At 33.5% G+C, this 24,782-nt stretch overlaps 1 protein-coding gene across 1 annotated transcript in view; it reads left to right on the top strand.

Moving 5' to 3' along the window:
- Window positions 1–24,782, top strand: part of LOC130903783 (kinesin-like protein CG14535) — a 256,050-nt gene that overhangs the window by 209,459 nt on the left and 21,809 nt on the right. Inside the window, exons 3-4 of the mRNA XM_057816111.1 lie at window positions 1,493–1,714; window positions 17,546–17,639. Coding sequence (XP_057672094.1) covers window positions 1,493–1,714; window positions 17,546–17,639 — 316 coding nt within the window. The remainder of the gene's footprint in view (window positions 1–1,492; window positions 1,715–17,545; window positions 17,640–24,782) is intronic.

Here is a 24,782-nt window from a genome sequence, read left to right as displayed (position 1 = left end):
TGGAAATGAAAAACTGAAATTCAAACAAGAAACAAACCTTTAAACTTAAGCTCTTTAGTGTCATTTTGCCCACCAGGGTATAAGCAAAATGATAAACGATCTAGCAGTGATTAATGAACAAATTTAAAACAAAAAACGTGGAATTCAATAAAGGTATTACAATAAATCTTAAAAACAAAAAAGAACTAACTAGAAATCCTTTGATTAGAGATAAAATCATGAGTTCAGTACTTGCTAAAACTAATCTTTGCATACATCACAAAAAACTGATTTGTTTTTATAGACATGGCATTTTATCTAATGCTCATTGAACCTGGATCTACTGAAACGTTCATTGCAGTATCTGCATCATCCTCGGTATCAGAATAATCACCAAAAGGTTCAGGTTGATCACTTGATCCTTTATTCTAGGTCTATTATTTTTCCTAGCTTCTTTCTTTTTTTTTTAGTCCCAAATTCTGTTAAAGTTATGAGGTTCCTTTTCCTCAACTTTCGTAGAAATGATGTATTTTCTGTAGTATATTATTTGAAAACTCAGTTACTATTTCCTCTTTATTTATAATAGCTAAAGCCATAGGGGTTGGGTTTGTTGGGAAAATTTTGAGATGAATTGTGATTTCGAGAGAGCTTTTTTCTTGTGTCTATATGAATGTTCTTTCCGTCTATAACTTCTTCTATTGCTTATTGAACCTGGATCTACTGAAAAGTTCATTGCTGTATCTGCATCATCCTCGTCATCAGAATAATCACAAAAAGGTTCAGGTTCGTCATCTGAATCCTTGAACACTTGATCCTTTTCTCTAGCTCTGTTACTTTTCCTAGCTTCTTTATTTTTGTTTTAGTCTCAAATTCTGTTAGTTTTTGAGGTTTTTTTTTTGACTTTCTCACAACTTTCGTGGAAATGAGCTTGTGATGTATTTCCTCTAGTATATTACTTAAGAAATTAGTTACTATTTTCGGTTTATATTTAATAGCTGAAGCCCTAGGGATAAGGCTTGCTGGGAAAGTTTTGAGATGAATTTTGATTTCAAGAGAGCTTTATTACTTGTATCTATAGGAATTTTCTTTTCGTCGATAGTTTCTTCTGTTGTCACAAGACTGGGCGCGAAGAGGTGAACATTTGGATTGAGTGGACATACACCAGTAGACTTGAATCCACTAACAGCATTTCCAACAACTTTTTTAAACAATGAAAAAATATGAAAAATTGATCATAGTACGTAATGGTCCAAGAAAAGACAAAAAAAGTTCAGACTTAAATGGCTTCACCATCATCAAGGCTATTAGTGCATGTCTAAGCTCAATTATTATACGTACAACGTTGACAGATTTACTCAAATTTCCCTGAAATGGACTCTATGTCATTTTGTCTACTATATCTTTTGCTTAACCTAAAGTACATTTTTAATAGAAATATAAGTCAAAATGATATAGAAACATACACATATTACTAAAATAGCATATAAAAATATATCTTCTCGTTTCTTTTCAGGTGAAGGTGATGTTGAGGGTTTCGAATCCCACGTCTTTGGGCCCAGGTGTCGACAGTAGAAGTTTCAACGGATTTTTCAGCATAGACAAGCGAAAAAAGCAAGTAACTCTAACAGATCCTTCCCTTTGTAATGGGTCAGTTGCCCCTGAGGATAGAAGGGTGGGAGTTGCCGCCCCTAAAATGTTCGCATTCGATGCTATCTTCTCTCAGGATGATTCTCAGGTATATGCAAAAATATTTTATTTTAGAATTAAACTGCTGACAGCATCGATTTCCAATGAAATAATCTAGCAAAAGAGCACAATGTTTTGGAAAAAATAATCGAAAGTATGAAAATATAGAATAAGGGAGATAGAAATTTATACAGGGAAATTTAAAACTTACACTTGCCTTCTTGAATAAAAAATTGGTACAAAATTAAAAGAAGAATTATCAAATTTGTTTAAATCAATTTGTATACAAAAAATGTAGTAAATCGGAATTTGGCCATTTTGAGATTTATATACCAGGTAATTGCCGTCTATTTTGTTTGATATATCATAGTCGTTAATACCTCATTTTATAAACTTATTATTTTTATAAATACTTTTGGAAATGTGTATATCTTATAGTTGTTTCAATTTACACAGCTTTATATCACTGACGAAGGACTGAGATGTCGAACTTATCTCATTTTTTAAGACTTGTCTAATCTCAAATTATTGTTAATAGTATTTCTTACGAGTTTCCACTTTTCTGGAAAAATACAAAGAGGCGATATGAGACATGTGTCTTAAATTCAAAGTTTATGGACGTATTTTGCATTAACAATTAATAAGTTTCGCGTATGATTCATGATAAGTAATTGAACATTCAAGGAAATCTACTGCAAAATAAAGAAAGTAGCTATCTAACTATAGAAATATGATACAGCTATAGAATGATGATGTTTGTGTATCAAAATTTATCATCATTGAATATTGTTGTAGAACATAAGTATAATTGATTTCCTTTTCTTGTTTCCTTGTGTCTACGGTCCCATTTTTTCCATTATATGAAAAATAATTTCCTTTCTTCTACTTAATCCAAGTTATTTGTTTCACTAGAAACGCAAGTTCATCAGTCAATCAGTGAACTTTACCCTCCAACTTCTTTCGTATCTTGGCCAACTGGAATGAAAATCACATAATGAATGATGAAGAAATTCAAACACAGACATTCCTCTAATACAAAACACAACCGAGCTATTATTCAGATATAAATACAACCCGATATATCGATTTCTAAGGGATATACATACGAAAATTTAATATGGGCTTATACCTATCGCAATAACTTTGAATTATTAACTTTTCGTTCCACTATATTCACGTCATCTTGTAAACGGACCGAAATTACAGTGGAATTATCATCTGTAATGAATACGAGGGTTGCAACATGAGTTTTGAAATATGGTAACATTGATGAAGTTTCACCTGCATACACTCAATATTGCATGAATATTTGGCTGTCAAGAAGATTTTATCACGTTGGATACTGTTAAATTTGACGATCGTTTAAAAGAAAAAATTGGTGCAAAAAAGAGCCAAAAATATTCGCGGTTCCTCTAGACGAGCCAAATCAAACAAAAGTTATTCGCGCACGAAGCACTTAGAAGCAAATAGTTAATTGGTTTTTCGAAATACCTGAACATGTCTCAATGTCTCAACAGTTCCTTTAGAGCTACGGTCACTTTTGAATTGTACACCAGCATTTGTCCACTGGAAGTGTTCGAAAAAATCAGCGAAACCAAACGTAGAAGACGAATTATTCTTCACCACGAAGAAACGAGCTCTCACACATAAGCTCAAATAAAAACTTTTGGCCGGGTAAAGTAAATACCATGGGCAAAATGAATGCTCCCCACCACGTCTAAATTATTAGTTTTTCTTCCAACACGTCATCGCTGTTAAATTCGACCATCTTGGTTAAGTACGAGACAAACATCGAAGCGAGGGGCTGCGTCGCAACCAGTCCTCGGAGTGGAGTTTTGTGTTTTCGAAAGATTACTAGTTCTTGATTCTTGAGAATGTCTTAATTCGGTTGCATATCAAAGTATGTTTTTATGGTTTATTCAATATAAAATCAGAATTATTAGTTTCCGTATGAAATGTGTTAACCTCAAAACTTACTTAGTCGGGCAAAGTGGATATGCCCGCCACTTTTCATTGGCGACTTATCTAAAAATGTCTTTTATTCGTAGCGACGCATGTACACCTGAACCAGACTCTGGATGTTCCCGAATCATCTCCGCTTTTGGGCCAGATATAGCTGCTCAGTGATACAGTGTTGCCAGAAACTCAAGTAAAAACAATATAAACGTACCAGTCGTGAAAACCTAATCCGGAACTGGGATGCATGTTGTTAAGACCTATTCCAAACCAATAAACACGCGTCAACAAAAATTAGAAATATGAGAAAAATAAAGAATGTTACTAAAAACTGAATGATAAGTCGAAACATGTTCCGAAGAAGACTAAGAGTGACAGTAAAAAAAACTGCTAAAAAGGTTAAACCGCCAAAGAAAATAAAGGAATTTAAGATAATTTCATGGTTTTCTGCGCTGGAATAAATATTAAAGAAGACGCTAAACCAATTGAAAATTCAATGTGAAATTTTTCAACAATGATATCACAAAAATGTTTCTGCTTTCGAAAGCACTCAACTGATGTTTGTATTTGTAACAGCATTAAATAAAGACTGGATTGTGCTAATTATTTTGTTTTTCTATTGTATACCTTTTCTGCTATAACCTTCAATACCTTTCCCTACATTGTACCTTGATGAAAATGGAAAAATATTGCGACAATATGATCAATAGCATGCAGAAGTATGTCGATCCTAGGAACGAACTATTTAGAGTTACAGGAAAATAAGATAGAATAAGGTCTCTATTCTCGAGAAATCAATTTTTGCTTGCTAGTATCCTATTAGGAAATATCCTTCACCTTTCCTGCCTCTCTGATGAGGCAGGATTTTGAGCTCGACGTCGTTACTGCCTATCCTCATTCAGTAAATTAAGAATTCCAAGATAACCGAAAAATATTTTCCATTAGTGTAATGTTTTGACTTATAAATTCTTTTCAAGCATAGTGCTGCCCTATGAAGGAGATACTTTCGAGTGAATAGAATGGAATAATTGCTACTAGAGTCTCGTCGACTGTTACCAGTCACACACTAAGAACTCATCGTCTCGCGAAGTTATTAAATTCATCGTTTTTTGAGATGCAGATCCAGCTCACGTTTGACTTCCTTCTGGAACCACGTACCACAAACAAACAAATACGAAAGTGATAATTAGTTTTTAGAATCACCTTCATGAGCACTCCACTCGTCTAAGCAGCAATCTGCAAATCACTCCTTGATCTTAAGTACACTTTACTTCTTTGGTTGCTACCATGGAGGTATATTCTGGTCTAATCTAAGAACAGAACAGATTTCTTTTGTTCTAATCTGATTAATGGTTATTCCAGGCACCTCAAAGAGTTGTCGTTGCACTTGAACGGTCATCACGAGCGGTTGTAAATCTGCCTATTCCAGATCGCCTATCAAAGAATCCAGTTCTTTCATAACGCAGGCATAGTCTGGAGTGGGTCATATCCAATTGTCAGCTCACTGGTGAAGTCCATTTTCGATTGAAGCAATAAAAAACTATTATATGCAGAAAAATATAATGTTTAAAGTTGTTGTTAATTTGTTTAATGGAGGGCCAATATTCTCGAAAACATGATTTTTTTAAATACTTAATGGGAAATTAAAACTTGCTATTACTGATAAATATTTGTATCTCTTGTTTAACTCTTTTTCGCAATAAAAAAGAGGAATTAACGGGAATAAAAGGGTTTTTCAGAGGCATCTCACCCGTTCGTTGCGTTTAGAATTGATCGGTTCCGTTCAGGAATTTGCCATTAAATATTCCAGCAGCCAACCAACGGTCTTGTCGGTTCAGCTTACATGGCGAGTTAATTAAATCATGACCGGTCGGAAATATTTGGCCATGATTAAATTTTTCTCATCTAAAACTCTATCATTTTCTGATGAAATAGCATTCATGTAGTTTCCAATATCACAGAATGTTAAATTGGGCCCAATAGAACTTTCTACCTGTGTTTTAAACATTACCAAAATTAAATGAAGTCCACAGTTACGGGTCGAAATTGGTGATTAGTCCGGTCAATTTAGACATTTGAAGTTACATAAGCTCCCACCATGCTGGATATCAGTAAAATTGCTTAAAATGTAATTAAAAATCAAATTTGAGACTTTCTTATGATTCACGTGTATGGAAAAAATTTTATTCAAAAGGTCAAAAGTCAAAACGTGGGCTTTTTACGATTATCAGTAAAACGATAAATTGTATCATAAAAATACCTCAATTGTAAATCATAAAATTATCTACAAAAATGTACGAAACCTTTTTTTTCTATAAGTCACTGCTTCTGAAATATAATGATCCAAAAAGTTGTAATCGTGTGTTATGATTATGTTTAATTTGAAATTAATTTAAAATTATGGAAATTAGCAGAAAAGCGATTTGAATTAAGAAACGTTGTGAAACTTGATCGTCCAAGACGTAACTTTCAAATTCTTCGTCTTCGTCTTCGTCTTGCGATGTATCGCCTCGTTAGAGTCAAACGGATCCTCCACTGTTGGGGATTCAATATTAGAGCACGACCGGCCTTGACAAGGTTAATATGCTAGAAAACAAAAAAAAAGAAACGTAGCACATTCTATTCATTCAAAATTCAACCAAAAAATAAAATAGTTAGCACAGCTCTTCTTTTTCAACTTCTGAATTTGTAATCGCTGTTAATCGCTGTTAGGCATATCAATTACTTTTCAATTAGCCGTTCGTAAAGTTTCGATTATTATAAGTGGTTTTTTTTCATCGATTAGCATAAACAGCACCATCTATCCCGATTTTTTTTTCAATTTATGTAAAACAAACGGATCGTCGTAACGTAGTCAGGCACGGGGTAGTTAATGAATACAATTGCAGTGTAATTTATTATTTTGGAGTTGTACTGTCGCAATGTGGCAGTGGCGTGCCACGTTTTAGCAAGAAAGTCTATAATTTTAATAACGAAACCAAAACTATTATTAAAGTTTCTAAATAATTTTCACTTGAAACTTTGATTTGATTGATTACTTTTTGTCGCTATAACTGCATTCATTAATTTGTCAATTCATCTAGTTACGAGGGTTGCTACTCAAGTTTTGAGAGAAAGATCTTTAGCAGTAGAGGAATCATTCTCCACTACGACAATGCGAGCTGTCGCACACCAAGTTGGCATTACTGGAACCGTTGACGATGTTCATACTGAATACACTGTTCAAACTACCAATACACCAACACTCACAAACACTCACATTCACGCACAACACCATCACTCATGAAGTTCTCCCCATACACACGACTCATTCTCTGATGGATTTCTGCATCAATAGTGGCAGACATGTTTACGTGGCTGTAGCACAACGCCGACTGACGCCTGAATGTCAACAATAGCGGAGTGTGTAGTGCGAGAGCTTCGCAGACTAAAACGTACCTTATATAAATATTATTCTTTATTTGTTTATCACAAATCTTAACTAGCAGCCCTTCTTTGTTTACACTCTGCTTAAGTTCTTCATCACTACTTAGTTAGAAAAGTGAGTTCACCAGTCTTATGGTAATAAAATTAATGTTTTATATGAACTTGTTTTCTATTTATAGCCTATCGGAGTTTGAAAAAAACGGGCCTCGTAGATCACTGTTGTGAGAGTTATTAATATGGATTTTGTATTTGATTTAGTAACAAAATATACCCAGGCTATTTAATTCTATTAAAAAATATAAATTGACTGCAATCCAAGATACGTCTATGTTTAACTACCCCTCATTTTTCACATCTGTCTTCTCTTTCTACGAAACGCGAGAACTGATCAACCTGCAGTAGAAAAAGCACAAATGTAAAAGTCGTGTTCAATCTTTCTGAGATTTTTAAATTCCTACAATGGAACTGTTCCATATAAATTCGGTTTCTTGAGGTTTTTAAGTTTTAGTGTAGCAAGGGTCCCTTCTGTTTTTATATATGTATCTACAGATATAGGCCAGGCAAATAACAAGAAATGGTCGAACTTGTTATATTAAAACTAAGGTCATTGTCCTAGAGTTTTTCTATTGTTATTATGATAGCTATAAATTGTTTCATATCAATCACGATTAGCGAACAAAACTTGACACAATTATTGTTGCTATCAACTTTCCAAACGAGAATAGTTCTATTGGTTGTTTTTTTTTTTATAGTGAAACTGCTCATATTTGCTCATAAAATAGAGTACGAACATTTATAATTTAAGAAAACACCTCCAGATATAGTTCAAACAGCATCTGGTGTTTGTAATAATTTCCTACCAAGATTATTAGAAAAATTCAAACAAGGAAATGAGGTACAAAATTTTGTAAAAATAACTTTTGGAATATTTCTTTCTAGTTAAGTTAGGGAGAACACAACCCACAGACAAAAACGGAGTTTTTTAAACTTAAATATTTTTTTGACAATGTATCTTTCTATTTTTCTAGTTTGGATTCTTTCTAATGACATTCTTTTCATTCTCTAAGGAAGTTTTATTTTAGTGCGCTTCACTTTCTTAGCCTCTTCAATAACAAGATTTTTTTCAGCTTTTTCTAACTCATTTGAATTTGCTGATGAACTGTTTACCCTTTTATTTTGGACGTTCTTTGTTTGTTCTGTACAACTTTGAGACACTTTTGTAGAGCTCGTCACTTTTAAATGAACCTCTTCAGTAATTTCCTTGTGGAGTTCTTTGTCAGCAGCTTGATCTTGATCCACTAACTCAATGTTATTATAGCCGTGGAGATAAAAACGTCATCAATAAAAGAGGAGGCCAAATTATTCTTCCTCTGAAGCAATTTTAATCGCTTTGCTCTTATTAACGCAGCTACAAATAAAGTAGAAATTTGAAATAATGTCAACAATTTTTCAGAATTAGATCTTATCCAAATTCGAACTTCTTTCTCCTAGTAAACGCTTATAGGTCATTAAAGAAATATCTAAGAGTTGATTGCGGTGAAAACAGTGGGGTGGAGAGTATATTCAAATCACATTGTCTCGAGTAAGATCATTAAGACCAATACTCTTCGTATGTGTTACATACCCGTCAAAAAGTTATAAACTTTGTAGATTTTTGATCCATTTTTGATGGTAACCAGCTTACATCCTTCAAGTGGCAGACCCAGTTCAACTATTGCTATTTTTTATGTGGAAAGAACAGCATAGGTGGTATATAGGTCCCACTAACTAAAATTCAGTAAAAAATTAATGGAATTAAGTTATAGCTACGTGGTTGAACCCCATAGCACGTATCGCCGAAGAATCTACCGGTGAACGCTTACTAATATCAGGGTGTCTCATAGAAAATCCACTGATCCAATCTTCGCCAATGATTACCGCTAAATCTATGAGGAATATTATTTCTAGTTACCAGTTTGTACGCTAATCGACGTGCATCTTTCATAGATAACAAAATAAGTTGCAGCTTAAGCTCTTTTTAATCTGTGAACACATCCGATTTTTCCAGTTTTCTTATCTACTTTCATGGCTGTTTTTTCTTGAAGTATCGACGCAATTGAGATGAAGCTCTATCTAAACCCAGCTCTCTATTGATTACCGCCAATATTGCCTGCTTCATAACATCACTACTGTTTTTTTAATATATGGTATGTTGTGAGCCTCTAACCATTTTCTGGTTATTCTAACCAATTTTGGAAGCATCTTCGTGTATAAATTTGTTCATTCAACGCCTCACTTTTACTTGCCCGAGATAAGGACGTGAAATGTTTTGGATATCGCACACCAGATCAACACCTCAACTTCAGATATCTTTTTGGATTTATATTCTAAATTTCTGAATGTGATGAGGTGAAATATTTTTTATCATCTATGATCACAGCTCTGTTCTCTGGACATTTCTTATCTTTATCTTCAGCTCTTGACTGATGTGAAAAAACTTTAATCGGCAAGTTAACCTTCGAGTTGACCCTAATTGGTTTTCCACGGGTCTATTCTACTGGGTGTTAGTCAAAGCTTTAGGACTTTCACTTTTTAGAAAGTTCAAACATGTAATTCCTTGTTCACATTCTCTGAAAGAAAGAAATTTAACTTTTGTTATATACGTTGATTTCTTATTCGTTGATAAAATTCTTCATAATACTAAGCCTGATCGTACCTCACTTGTGCAGCCTCAAAGTAATTAACTACGCATCCTTGTTGATCATATCTACTTTTTGAATCATTATTTTGATTTATAAACGTTCGTTTTGTGATCATGATCATCTAAAAATAATTCTACAACTATATGAACACCATCATTAACATCGTCTTCAGAGACTGAAGGTAAACAGTTCACCTTCAGTTTCTGAAGAGGATAACTTGGGTATCGAAACGCGAGTCAGAGGTGTAGAGGTGGTGTACACAGTGTGTTCAGTATGAAACTTACCAACGGTTCCAAAAAGTCTAACTTATTATGGAACTTCTTAATAGTACATAGAGTTATTTTGGCAAAACGTGAAATCAGCTTATTTTTAGTTATGCTACTTCATGAACACACTGTACAATAATTAATTGATGTAAAAAATATTCTGAAATCAATTTTGCTTGATTGAAGAGAGGAGTTGAGAAATGTGTATCAAATCGTTAATCTAGACATATGACAAACAATATTACACGGGGCAAATAAATCCTTCTGGACACCCTACATGTTTGTACATTATATAATCTCCGAAAATTTTTCGCACAAACGCCCTTGACATATTACCGAATGACACATAATGCATATTTTCTTTGTGGTATAGTGTATGTAAAACTTGATTTATATCTTCCATTATTTTTACTGTGTAAGGAACATGCATCTACGATAATAAAAACAGGCCATAAACTTCATCCATATATTGAATGGAAGTAATGTAACATCTGGGGCACTTGCCTATTTAAAGGGTGGGCACCGATTGATTTCGTTTCATATTGCCCCTAAAATATTGTTTTATATCGAATTTATATGAAGTTTCTCCAAAATTCTTCACTATAACACATTTTTTATTATATTCATTTTATTTATTAATCAAATCTTTCGTTTTTCCAGATAATAAACACAAAGAACTTTGTTATTTCAAATGAATCTTGTTATAGGATTTTGGTTAGGATATAAATTAATAAAGATACAAATACAGATTGGATTATTTTCTATATCTAGACTTAAAAAATGGCTTGGTGGTCATTTGAGGAGCTTCATGATTCTTATTATAAAAAGGGATCTAAATTATTGAACACCGCTGGAAAAACTGTATGGAGCTAAAAGCTACGTTTAAAAATGATGTTTTCCATCATTTTTTTGTGTCATTTGTTGGATCAGGCACTTCTTGGACTATCGTCGTATTATACTCACAGAATTTCGCGGTTTTACGTTGAAGAAAGTTAATTCACAACTTAATTTTGACATATTTTGAGATTTCTCTAAAATATGTCACCAAAGTAATAACTGGAATTCAATTTTACATAATTTTGCAACGGGAATGTATAAGTCGAGAGTAGAAATTCACCCACAGAGTCCGAAAATTGATAAAGTTCAAGACGAGCGATACCAAATTCAACTTGTTGCGCTTCATCATTTACCATTGAAAGTAGAAATTTACACAGAAGTGGAGTTTGAGCGCAGCTGCTCTAAATCCAGATCAGATTTAAGAGAAGTAATGAAACTTTAGAGATTCAATGAACGGTTGATGAATATGAGTTAAATACGTGGTCATAAGAGTAAAATGAAATTTCTAATATGTTATCATTCTATGGTGGATTAATTGATAATTAATTTTATAACCTCAAACACGCTTAATTCTATGGATGAGGGAGCATTTCGAAATTCTCTCAAGTAGTTAATTATGGATGAACCCAATCAGTCGGTCATCTTGTATACCCATGTCCTAAAAACCAATAAAACAGGCAAAAACTGTGAGCGCCCAGAAACTGGCAGAAATGAGCAGCTAGCTGAAAAAAGTAAGAGTGTCTTACTCCAAAAAAGAAACTACAAACACCATATCAAAACTCTCGAAAGATAAGCGAGTGATCAACGATGGCAAAAGACATGAGATGATTTTTCTCATAGAAACTGCTGAATGCTCAATGCGAACAAACTGACGCAGATACTAGCTTAGCACGGGTGCTTTTGGGCAAACCTGTACTGATACAACTGCGAGGAATCTCCGGAATACCCAGCATGAAACGAAGTAGATTTAAAGTATGTCTTTCCATTCTATAGATTTGAGACATACTGTCAAGAGCTGGAAGGCATTCTGGATCAAGATAATATACCAGAGATCTTTGATGAGGCGATGTTTAACTCTGAAGACAAATAGAATCCAACGATAACCTTCACCAAAAATGTCCTGGAGGACTAACGACTCTTAGAGTGAGGTGGCATGTATCACAATTGGCAGTCAGAGGCACCAGGCCCACACCAGTGGAAAAGGAACGTAGTGGTCGAGGTTGAGTCTGCCCAGTGGATGACTGAATCATGTCGGAAAAAAGAGATGTAGTATAAAAAAGATGACAACGAAATAGAAGAATATAAAGGGTGCATGTATTGATTGGAGGACGCAGGGAAAGTAATCAAGAAGAAGGAGTAAACTTCTGACGGCGGTTTCCACGAGGAAATACATGCCCACCGGGGACATATGTGAAGTGGATTTCAGTCCATGCGAGCTACACAGCTTTGCCAGCTTGATCTGCGCTGATTTCGTTTGGATAATTGATCTGTGTTCTTGCGTTCTTGGCTTCGATAAGGATGACGATTCGACTTAGTTTTTTCTACTTGGTACCATCCTTTTTACTGCCGTTGATGTTTTGTTTTTGTAACGATGCGGAAGGTGGTTATTTAGTTTCTGAGCGCGGGGAATAGAAACCTTGTTGGTAATAGTTGCGTGAATAGTACTTTTCTGGTTCTACTCGACAAAGAATTGTGGTAAACAACGATTAAAACAAATTGACATTTGACCATCTAGATCTCCAGAGCTAGGTAGTTTCTTTTCACATGAAATCGTCTGCTCAAAAACCTCTTTGGAAATCGATGGATCCGTTGTTCACGTGTGTTTTTTCAATATAAATGATTCATATTGTATATTGTCGAGCGCTTAGATGAAATATGGAACAAAATATCAAAAATACAACCACTAGTTGTAATGTTTGATTAAAGTTTTACGAAGAAATTCCGTAATAATCTATTAATAACAGTCATGCCGAAAAGGCTTTTCTCAACAGTTATATTAAAAACTGAACATTTGTCAACGTACGATTTGGCGTGTAATCTATCTTCTGATCTGAGATATATACACTACCGGTCAAAAGTTTTTTGCCTCCACAAAAACCATTAATCAAATTTTAAACTAATACTCTTCAACTTTCCCTCTCATATTGTCAAGAAAAATGTCAAAAGGTGTCTCATAAATTAAAAATAATAGTGTCTGCTATGAACACACTGTTGTCACTACAACAACTCCAACACTCACAATTACACTGTCTGACGCGTCTATAACCAAGCTATCATCTTCAGAGACTAGAGGTAAAGTTCACTCTCAATTCTCAATTTCAGTATGATTGAGAGTGTTGGTGTTGTCGTAGTATCAACAGTGTGTTCACTATGAATATCACTAAGAGCTCCAGAAATTCCAACTTAGTTAACAGCGTCCTTTATTTGGCATTCTTCATATGTTGTCAGTGAATGCGACAAATCAAACTTGCAAGTACCTGATTTGTTTATTATTCTTCATATGTGAATTATTTCTTTGGTGGTTATGATTATAGTTTGGAACCAAATTTAAGAGACCCAGAACGGTTTGTGAATGGACCAAGACATCTTTTTCGTATATACATTGTTGTCGGTCAGAATTATTAGTTATAGAAAGGAACCAAAAAAAATTGCACCCACCAGAAGCTTTCGCAAGAAAAAACGTTTAGAGCGACCTTGAAAAACCACAACCGCTGAAGATAAACGTGTTATATTGACCAGTAAACGTGATTGACGTCTGATAGACTCAGAAATAGCAGCTCAGATCAATGAATTCAGAGATCTGCTTTTGAGTACTTCTACAGTCACTAGTCACAATCACAGTCACCTAACTTCAACCCTATTGAGTTGTTGGTGAACATATTAGACAGGAAAGTCAGAAAGCAATGTTCTACTTATAATTTGTATTTTCAAGTTTTTGGATACGATCTTTTTAACTGAAATATTTTCAAAGATGACCGACTTCCGGTTCTACCGGAAGTCGACTGTAACTTTGTTATTTTCAATAGAACACCGTATATATTAATACATTTCTGAAATTAACGTGAAATTTTAGTATACTTTTGTCAAAAAACTTTCTTCGTAAAATACATACTTTTTGAGTTATTAATTTTTTGGTAAAAAATTTGACCGTTGCAACCATTATAAATTATTTTTTAGGAGGATACCCTTAAAGATATAAAAATGATTCCTATTTGCTTGCTGCAGTATTTGACTCTAGGTTGAAAAATTGTTCATTCTATACAAGGTGTGTATAAAAAGTGTTCAAAGTTTAATTTCATAAATATCAAATTTCTCTCCGTTATTAACTTCAGAACGAGCCATTTTAACGGTTTCCGAAAGTATTAAAAATTGACTAATGACAATTAAATAAGTGTCATTTAATACAAAGCCTACTGAAAGTATACATAAAAAATCAAAACAAGAAAAGTCTTAAAGTTGGAATAGTAAATACAATTTGATTTGATTTTTTTCACAGACCTTGACAAGATGAAGAAAATACTTTTCATTTTCTAGTGCTTGTATCAACGAGTCAAAATAAAATTTAGACCACACGTGCATTTCTAAAAATTTAAGAAAAGTATTTAATATCTGGATAACGGGAGGTTTAGGTCTAGAAAAGTTTAGCCTTATTTTTTACCTCTGAATGCATAAAAATAGAAAAAGCTGGGTAGTTCTATTGAAAACAATTAAGCAATTTGATATTTATGAAGTTAAACTTTGAACACTTTTTAGAAATTTGATATTTATGAGGTTGAACTTTGAACACTTTCTATAGATACTATGTATAAAACGAAACATTTTTGAACATAGATTCAAATACGTCTGACAATATTTTTATAAGGGTCTGCAACGGTCAAATTTTTTACAAAAAATTTAATATACATTTTTAGAAAACAAATTTCAAAAGTTTATTAAAAATGTCACATTCATTTCAAAAATTTATCAATATACCGGGTGTTCTATCCAAAATAACAAAGTTACGGTCGATTTCCGTTAGAACCATTTTTGAAAATATTTTTGTTAAAACTATCGCCATATAAATATAGTTTTAACTCGTCACGGGACATCCTGTAAAGAAATATCAAATATCGATTGTTTCTAATGAAGTGTGTGGGCAAACACTTTTAGTGTATACTAATATAATTCATATGATAATGGAAATATAATGAATGTTGAGATATTTGTAGGCAATTATAAAATTTGGAAGAACTTATTAAGAGTGACATCTACTGTCTGTATAGCTTTATATTAATTGTCGAAAGTACTTTGGTTTTATTTGAGTTTTTATTTAAAAGTTTTATGTCGTTTGAGCTTCCTTACTGTTTCGGAAATGGAAGTAAGGTGTAGAACTTTGTCGGAAATCGTTTTCTGCGTTACATGACTCGTGTAACTATGCAGTTGCGACTTTTTTTGGGCAATTTAACATGTGATTTAGAATCTGACTGTTTCCTTATAATTATGTGCTGGGGATAACCGCAGTTACGCGAGCCAAATAAGTTTTATGGTATTTAATCTCTTCGAAATTCTCAATGTGAGTTTATAAAAGTTCCATTCCCAAGATATATATTTGATATTTTCGTGAAAATATACAGTGCGTTCATAAAGAAACTAAAATTTGTTGATGGTATGCTTAACAAAAAAAAAATGTTGAATGATATTTTTGCAAATGAATCAGAACATTCACATTTTGATAGGCCCGTCGTGTCTCATTCAAAATTATACAAGGCCGATGATCTTTTGAAGTCAATAGCACAAGTTTTTGAGTCTTGCACGTGTGAGTGCTAGGCTATTTTCGATGGTGGTGAGCCTAGTCTAGTGTAAAAATAAGGCACGTCTTTGCACTTTTGCCCTAATGTCTATATCAAACAAGATTTTTCTGAAATTGGAGAATCGTGCTTACGAATTAGAAAAACGTATTCAAAGATGAATAAGGAAGAGTCAGAATTTCAGAATTTTTAATCTTTTAAAGAACTCCCTGCTGTTTAGTCCGAGTAAATATTTAACAGCTCTCATTTGTAGTTTCAAGATTCGCTTAAATTGAGTCGCACTCCAGAAACGAATCCATTTTACTTTATATTTATAGTATGGTAAATAAAGGTCGAAAATATACCAACCCACCAAGGATTGTTCAAGGATTGATTTTTTTCAATTGGCAGGTATTGATGGGTACTTACAACCATCAAATTTTTTACAAGAAAAAACATGTGGAAGGCACCGGGAAAATGGCCCAAAGGTCCAATAACCCGTTTTTCACCAATAACTACCGAAATATGGCAGTTAGGGAATTCTTTTTGGGCTTAAAACGAAGATCAGTTCATTGTCTACAAAAATGGTTTAGATGACTTTTCTCCCAACATTAATATTTCTCGCGAAAACGGGGGCTCGAAAGAGCCTAATGTTTACAATGTCAGAATATGTCAGTTTCTTCTCGAATTCGAGGCCAAGGAGTTTAAAAATACACTGATCTCGATGTTTTGAAGTGTAAAGACCAATTGTAAATGGCGCCACCACGTTCCTCCTATTCGCGAAATTATAACGGCCTTCAGCGAGTGCCCCAGGAATGTTCAGTTTCTTAACAATTCTCGGGGTGCAAATTCTCATGTACATTTGAGGGCGATCTGATAATTAATTATTTGTTAGTTCCTTAAAGACCCCAGGATTTTTAAGAACTCCAAAAATCCGAGAAAAACGACCTTAAAAAAATACCTTCAATATACCCGGATGTAATGAAATGAATTTTTCTGAACATGTTTAACACCTTTCAATGCGCCAAAATTCAGAAAGATTCAACCGAATATCTTATTATTATTATTATTATTAACGAAAATTATTAACAAAAACATGGATGAATTGGATAATAGTCTAAAAATATCGAGGAAAGAGAAATTTGGACAGGGTTTTCGAAATTGAAAACAAATTTTTCGGAACAATAGTCAGTATGCCGTGATAGCTACGGATTTTTCCCTTTCAAATGAATTTTAAATCATGAAAAAATATGAATTTTTACAGGAGTTATTGAACAACTTGTCCACCTGCTTCAACGAGAACTCGTGGAGCGAGCTGTTCTGCGTCCCCGGCAGCGCTCCAAATACGGCGTTTGGGGTTTGTTATCTCAAAAATGATCAAATTTTCGAGAAAAGTTGTCAGGACAATTTTTCTAGATAATGAATTGACCTTGATTTTAGCCCAATAAGAATTCCCTAACTGTCATATTTCGGTAGTTATAGGTGAAAAATGGGATTTTGGAACTTTGGGCCATTTTTCCGGTACCTCCCACATGTATTTTCTGGTAAATAATTTGAGGAATTGAAAGTACCCATCAATACCTGCCAATTGAAAAAAAAAATCAATCTCCGACCAAAACGAGGGTATGATGCGACCTTTATTTATTGTACTTTTTACCCAACAATGCATTTCGTTCATTTGGGTGTTCTAGTACCTATAAAGAAAAAATTCAGGAACAACCTGTATAATATGTTATATTTATTCAAAATTTTCACAGATGACATCATTAATATAGAAGAAAACTAATCATATAATCATAATACAACCTCTCCTCTCCATCCATCAACAAATCTAAACACACAAAATAATATCGATAAGGTATTTTCATCTTCAGTATTTTCCATCTACTCTGGTGTATAAGAAATAAATAAAAACAGATTTTATAATAAAAATTTCATTTATTTCCAGACAGAAATATGTTCGAGTGCCCTCACGGACGTGGTGCACGCGGTCATCAATGGCACAGATGGATGTCTTTTTTGTTTCGGACAGGCAGGTCTTGGTAAGTTCGAATACAAAGAAAAATAGATTTATTGAGACAAACTTGTTTGAGTTATTCTCTTTTATTCGAATGTCTGATGTGGGTATATGTTTTTCTTTTGTGAATTATTTTTCTCGTGTTTTTTTTCGTAGATTTAAATTGATGTATAAAAACATATTCCAATTACATTATTAGCTTCCAAGGAACTTTGATCAATATTCATACTCTTGTTGATCTTTCTTATAAGCTCATTCTATAAGCTAAAAACAAAATGAAATTGATGACAATACATAAAAAATTACTCTGGAACTTTATTTTAACACAAGGAGGAAAAAATTAGGGCTCAATATCGAAGAGAAACAAGTTCTGCCAGCCTGGGTGAGTATTGGGGTCTTAACTGTTGATGTGCAACTAAAGGAAATGATACAAAGATATGAACACATCAAAAGAATGTAGAAATGATAAAGGGGATAAGGAAAATTGCCAGGAAGACCAAAAAATCTATGGAAAAATCAGATTGTACAAGATATTCAAAGTCTAGGAGTCAGTAACTAGAACAAACATATTCAGGACATGAAGAACTGGAGAGCAATAGTCGATATTGGAATGAATTTAATTGAGGACGAAAATCATTAGAGTATGACCCACGTACGGAAGGTTCTGTGGCGTTAACTACTCCAGAAAACATTAAATTAGTGGAAAAACTTGTTTCAATTGATTAGCTCCTAAGAACAAAATAAATTAGAGTAGATGCCAGTGTTTACACAGCAAAGATTCCAAGGATACAGCATCATCATTCAAATATGACAAAAATTAGTGTATTTTTGAAGATTTCTTTATGAGGACCAAGGACGTGTATTCTGATCGATAGTAAAGGGTTACGAGTCTTTCACTATGATCCGACATCCAAAAGAGATTCTATGGAAAGGGATCTGAAAGGAGAGTCAGTGCCAAGAAATTAAAAGGTCATAAAAAGCACTGAAAAAGGCAATTGTGTCAAAAAATAATCTAAAAAGGGCGCGGAAAATCACCATTAAAAGAAAATTGAGTGCCAAACAAAGAATGTGCGATGAATGTTTTGAATGTTCAAGAACGTTCTTGTTTGAACTGATGTGTGAGAGCTAGCATTGTCATAATGGTTCGTCTTCTCTGATGACTTTTTCAAATCTTTTTGGCAAAAAATATCTAGTGTACCGATTCGTCGCCTGTCACAATCTTATAGACGTTTTTTGAAGCAACGCGATTGGATTTGTTTGAGCATTTCTTCACATCAATCAATACGAATTTTTTTTGAGCCTTTTACATATTATGCAGTATCCAGCGTGGACAAATCTTGGATGTGTGGTAGTAATACTGAGGCCAGTATGTCTCTATCTCACTGTATAGCAAATTACGATATCACAATATCAGTTTAAGCACTTAGTTGGTATTTTCTAGTCGATTTTTGACGACCTTAACGAAATTCATACCGTAGTGAAGTCACCACGATTTAATTGGAAAAATAAGGCTCCAGATGATGCTTCAGCACCAAAATTGAAGCGTGTTGATAGGCATATAGCAAAAGAAGTCATAGAAGATGAATTCATTCCATTTTTGACCAAGATGAATGTTCCAATTATCTGTAAGCAACTCAAACAACACGTTCTGAATCAGTCCACCATTAGAAATGTCCAACTTTATGATGGATTTGACATATTCACATCAGTGTTGCCATGTCTCAAAATTTAAGTGACAGCCCTCGAATTTTCTCAATACAGCATAAATTCTTGATATTTCCTACTTTACTCACAATTTTATCGACTGCAAATGAAGATTTGCTTCAATTTCTTTCTTGTGAATGTTCAAAATAACCTTTTTTTTATTAATATTGGAATGAAATTTGTTTGTTTTCTTATGGTGGTCTATGACAACACAAATTTGTATCAATATCTGATATTTTAGAAAAATATCAAACTCTCAAACACCATATATATATTAAATATTTATTTAAATAAACAGTACAATCAATATTCTTGACCGATTGCAGTTGAATCTGATTGGCCATCGTATGGAAGCATATTTATTTAAGTCAATAGATGATGCTAAGGCGCGTAGTGATCATGCTTTGATCACGCATCAATAGTGGTTTGGGTAGCTCTGTTTGTTGGATGGATTTATCATAAATTTTTCTACTTCTCCAGCAATGCCCATAAAACAACTTTAATCCTCTTTATTTAAAAGGATTGAAAGGAATATTCAGTAAAGTGGGTCTTAAATTGGTTTATAAATCCAATGATACATTAAAACAATTGTTGGACCATCCTAAGTACGAAATTTGGAAAAATGGGGTATATATAAATCAGCTGTAGTGATTGTGACCGAAAGTATATTGGGCAGACTAAATGATCTGTTAATATCCGGTTTAAAGAGCATATAGCTTATTTAATAAATTGTTGTATGCGTTTAAAAGTATTCAAATTGCTAAATTTGATAGTAGCTTAAATAGGGAGAAAGGGCCAGTTCTTTACAGCCCCCTCTATACTTTAGTGGTCAAAGAATGAATATGAAGATTCCTGCCAAGGAGGTTTTCCCGCTGGAATTAATTTCGCGGGAGAAAGTTTATTGGTGAGAAAATTCAGTATAAAACAATTAAGTCGAGTCATTAGATTTTAGTTTACTTCCAGTCATTGAAGATCGTCAATATAATTGAAAGTTTGGAATGATTTTTCGTTGAATCTAACAGAATTATTATTAATAATAGGAGAAAGAAGAACTTTTCAACATCATTTCTCTAAGAATATTCGTACTATTATATTATACAGATATATAACTGTGATTCACCATAAAACTAACATCTAGAAAGTGAATGCGGTTATAAACATTCATCGTTCTCTTTGTCCTCCCTACATAAAGGAAAATCTTGGAGCACGAAACAAGTCAGCTTCTACTTATATATCACAGAAAGGCACTTTCTCCTCAGATTTCTGCCAGTATGCATTTTCTAGAGTGTAGTTTGCATCGAAATGGGTCATTATACGAGAAATTTCCCGAGGAGCGCGACCAATCTGGAGGATGTTCATTTAAATATGTTTAGTGTTTGCAAAAGCAAAGGGCGCTTAATATATCGTATTGAAGTGTCTTTTCACAGGTGGCTTTATTATGACTTTATTATGGTAAAAAACGTTATTTATGAGGTTTTGTTATTCTCCCTTCTAGATATTGAGGTCTACTACTGAAACACGCCTATTTTACTTACTTAATCAGATATTTTTACATCACGTTTCTTCATTTAATAGAGACTAATAGAGAATATACAGAAAAGAAACTTTTCGAGATTATTCATTATTTTATACAAAAAACATTTATTTACGAGTGTGTGATGTCCTGTCCAAAGAAATGGGACTTCACTCAGCTCTGACATCCTCCAGCCCGTGCCATTTTGGTAGTTTCCTCCCACGTGTATCTCCAATGTAAGTTGATGTTGATCTGCAGAGACTCAAGCACAAGAAAAACCCAGGGCAGATGACTATGCAGCCCAATTTTTACCAGACCAGTATATCAGAAGTTGCTTCGCTCGATCTTCTTGAATTGGGACCGTAGCATTTGATAGATTTAGTTTTCAATCGAATACGATGCTTTAGACATTACTCGGAATACTTCATTTGGGGCCCATTGAGAATAATTCATTTTGGGCCCGTTGAGTTCTATCCTCATGATACTTGTAGAATTCCTCTGAATTCCTTATTAACTGGTGAACAGATCGAAACTAGAGGAAATCTTCTTGAATTGGGACCTAAGGATTTGATAAATTTTGTTTTTAATACTCCATTTGGGGCCCGTTGAGCTTTAACCTCATGATACGTGTAGGAATGATCCAAATTCCTTATTAAAAGGTGAACAGACGGGAGTCAGAAAAAATCTTCTTGAATTGGGAACTTAGCTTTTGATTTATTTTGTTTTCAATTGAATATGATGCATCTTACTGGGAAAATTAGAAAACCATCGTCAACTTTTCCTTAAGGAATATCATGAAAATATTAACGATAATAATAATTTTCTAAGAATTTCAGCTGTAGCTTATGATGCAGCTGGCAAAAGCTTATGCATTATAACATTGTATGAGAAGAATTTGAAAATATGCGGAAAGTTTGAAGAAACTACCAAAAAAGCGAGGAAAATCTTGAAACAACGACAAAAGTTTTTATTTACAGATGTTAATGACACGCATCATTCTAATTTCGGTTATAAGAAGTAATATCAATCTTCTATTTTGTATAAATTATCATTGCTAATCAAATTGTTATAATAAAAGTATTTTCGATGATTCTAATTTCGTGTGTTTTTTCAACTGTTCTGCTTAACAAAAACTACAGAAAAAAATCCAAATAAGAGGTTTTGCTATCAAATAACTTGTGATTTCATATTTTCTTGATACTTTATATTTATTTATCATCCCTTCTGATCAAAATAGTGCAGGAAGTTTTTTTCTTCAGGACGTGCATCGCTTTTTCTTTCACAGCTTCACCAAACTGAACTTATGTTCCTTCTAATGCAGATTTGACCTTGGGAAATAGGTAAAAGTCGCTCGATGCAGGATCCATGATTCATTCGCATTCAAAGTGTCAATACAACGCGAGCTCGTTGTTTTTCAAAAGATAGGATTTGAGTGACCAGTTTTGTCAATTTCCATAGATTGAGCAATCCTACGAATACTTAGCCGACAGTCAGATCTAAATAGTTTACCGACTTTTTCCATGTTTTCATCATTAATTTGGAAGGTCGACCCGAAGGTAAATCATCTTCAACAACTTCTTGACTTTATTGAATACTTTTAAACCACTCAAAAATACGTGGACGGGTCAAGGGTTCACGCTGTATACTGGTTTCAATAGATTATAAGTATACAAACGATGGACATCAGCTACCCCGATTTGTTCCCAGACACCTAATTTTGCAGTAGGAGACTAGTCAACTAGAAACTTGCAGAATCTGTAGTGTTCACTTAAAAGTATAGATGAAACATCACTCAATAATTCGTGTGTTTAACTAAGACAAAAATTGATTCTCTCTAGAGCAATGCAATCATTCCAACGCTTCTTTAACTACTCGATGCCGTGCTTTTAGTAAGATTTGTCTTTTGCTTAAAAATATGCTTCAGTTCCAGCAACTGATTATTCATTTGAGCTGTATTTCTTACCGACGAGCATTTTTTTGAGATAAGTGAATAGCCAGTAGTGACTGGGGGCCAGATCTGGACTATTTGATGGATGAGGAAACGATTCGTTCTATTTAACTATCGTTGCCATCGACTTGTGAATCGGTGCATTGTCTTGGTGAAACCGTGCATTTAAACGATCCAAAACTCTATGTCTTATTCGTTATTGATTATTTCTTCCTTTTGGAGATAGTCGATAAACAATATTCCATGCGCATCCCAAAATACTAAAGCTGATTGTTGTGTCTCTGGACGCTTAGAACGTGGTTCGCCAGCTACAGTTCACACTGATGATGATCGTTTTGATTCCGGAATGAAATGATTCATCCATTGTTACATATCGATGCAAAAAATATGATTTATCACATGTAAACATGACCAAACGCTGCTCTGAATCATCAACTCGTTGTTGTTTTTAACAACTGTGAGTAAACGAGACATTTACTTTGAAAAAAATGGTCAAACGTTCATACAAAATTGTAAACATACTAAACTCTGAGCTATCTCATTCCAAATAACGATTAGATGTAACCAATTGAGGGACTATCTTAATATTTCTTGGAATAACCTCTTCAATTGGAAGACCAAAACGTTCACCATCCAAAAAAATCAGACAAATATCATGAAAAAATATCAGATGTAAACGCATCTTAAGATTTATCAAGTAGACGCTCTGAATTCTGCTTCCCTGATTCTTTACAGCCACTTTCACTGAAAACCTCGCCACAAATCGAAAATTTCAAGTGTTCTGGAATGACGCGAAATTTGCTAATGGTACAAAAGAGATGTTGAGTCTGAGTGTGTAAATCCAAAGTGAAGGATTCAATTTTTCATCAAACCAATCTTCTAATTCTTGAAAAGCATATTGATTTTTAATTATTTGTATGACGAATATTTCCAAAAATGAACTAATCAAATATTGGTACAATAAACAAACAAACCATTTTTTATGTATATTAAAGGTTAAGTTTCTACTAAGCTCTTTAATTGACTGCCTAATAACTTATTTGACAAATAACTTGATTTAATCGGGGGTTTACTTTATTACAAGCTAAAGACACCTAATTTTTGGGTGAATTGAGTAAATAATAGTTCGTAGAGACTTTATTGGGAAGTGAAGAAACCCGGCCTTAGAGACTATATTATATAACAACCTACAAGATGATATGAGAAAAGAAAATACAATAAAAAGATTCAGAACTGGAGATATACGCTAATTAATCAAAAGTACTTGATTTATAATGAACTGAAAACGTACATTGATTGTGATATATTTTTACAATAATAATTTATATCCTAACCAAAATCTTATAACAAAATTCATGTGAAATAATAAAGTTCTTTGTGTTCATTGTTCAGAGAAAGGAAAGATATGACAACAATGTAGATATCACCACAAGATCCTCGCGAACAAAAAATCCATAGATAAAACTCTATAGTTCACCTCAATATATTTTTTATGTAGAAAAACAGTATAAATATATACAATATATTTCATCTAGAAATAATTGTTCCTAGTGAGACTAGTTTTGTTGAAATTAATTGATTCATTTATTTGTATTGAACAAATCCTTTTCAGAATTACAACCCCATTTCATTCCACTCATTTAAGTTGAAACTAACCGCTCAATATCCTGATTTCAGCACATAATAAGAGTTTAAAGACACCATTGCCTTGAGTCTTCTAAACTACAGAATAAAGTCTTGAAAATAGAGTTAATCTCACCAAAGGAGATATACCCTCTTTATGGGAGCTGTATTTATTCTGAAAAGGGATTTAGAAAGCTTATCGGCCTCTGAAAAACGGCTGAATCCGATACAGAGTTTGGTATGCATTGCCGTTCTATTCCGATACTTCTATCAAATTGCAAATTTTCCATGCTTGCAAAACTTTAGATATATCAATTTGATAGTGAAAAATGCAATATATTTTTGTCACGAAAGCGCCCAAATTTCTATATATTTTTGAT

This window comes from Diorhabda carinulata, chromosome 2 (genome assembly GCF_026250575.1).
Source record: "Diorhabda carinulata isolate Delta chromosome 2, icDioCari1.1, whole genome shotgun sequence".
Lineage (NCBI taxonomy): Eukaryota > Metazoa > Arthropoda > Insecta > Coleoptera > Chrysomelidae > Diorhabda > Diorhabda carinulata.
Note: the sequence above shows the minus strand (reverse complement) of the source record. Positions and strands in the feature narration are given on the sequence as shown.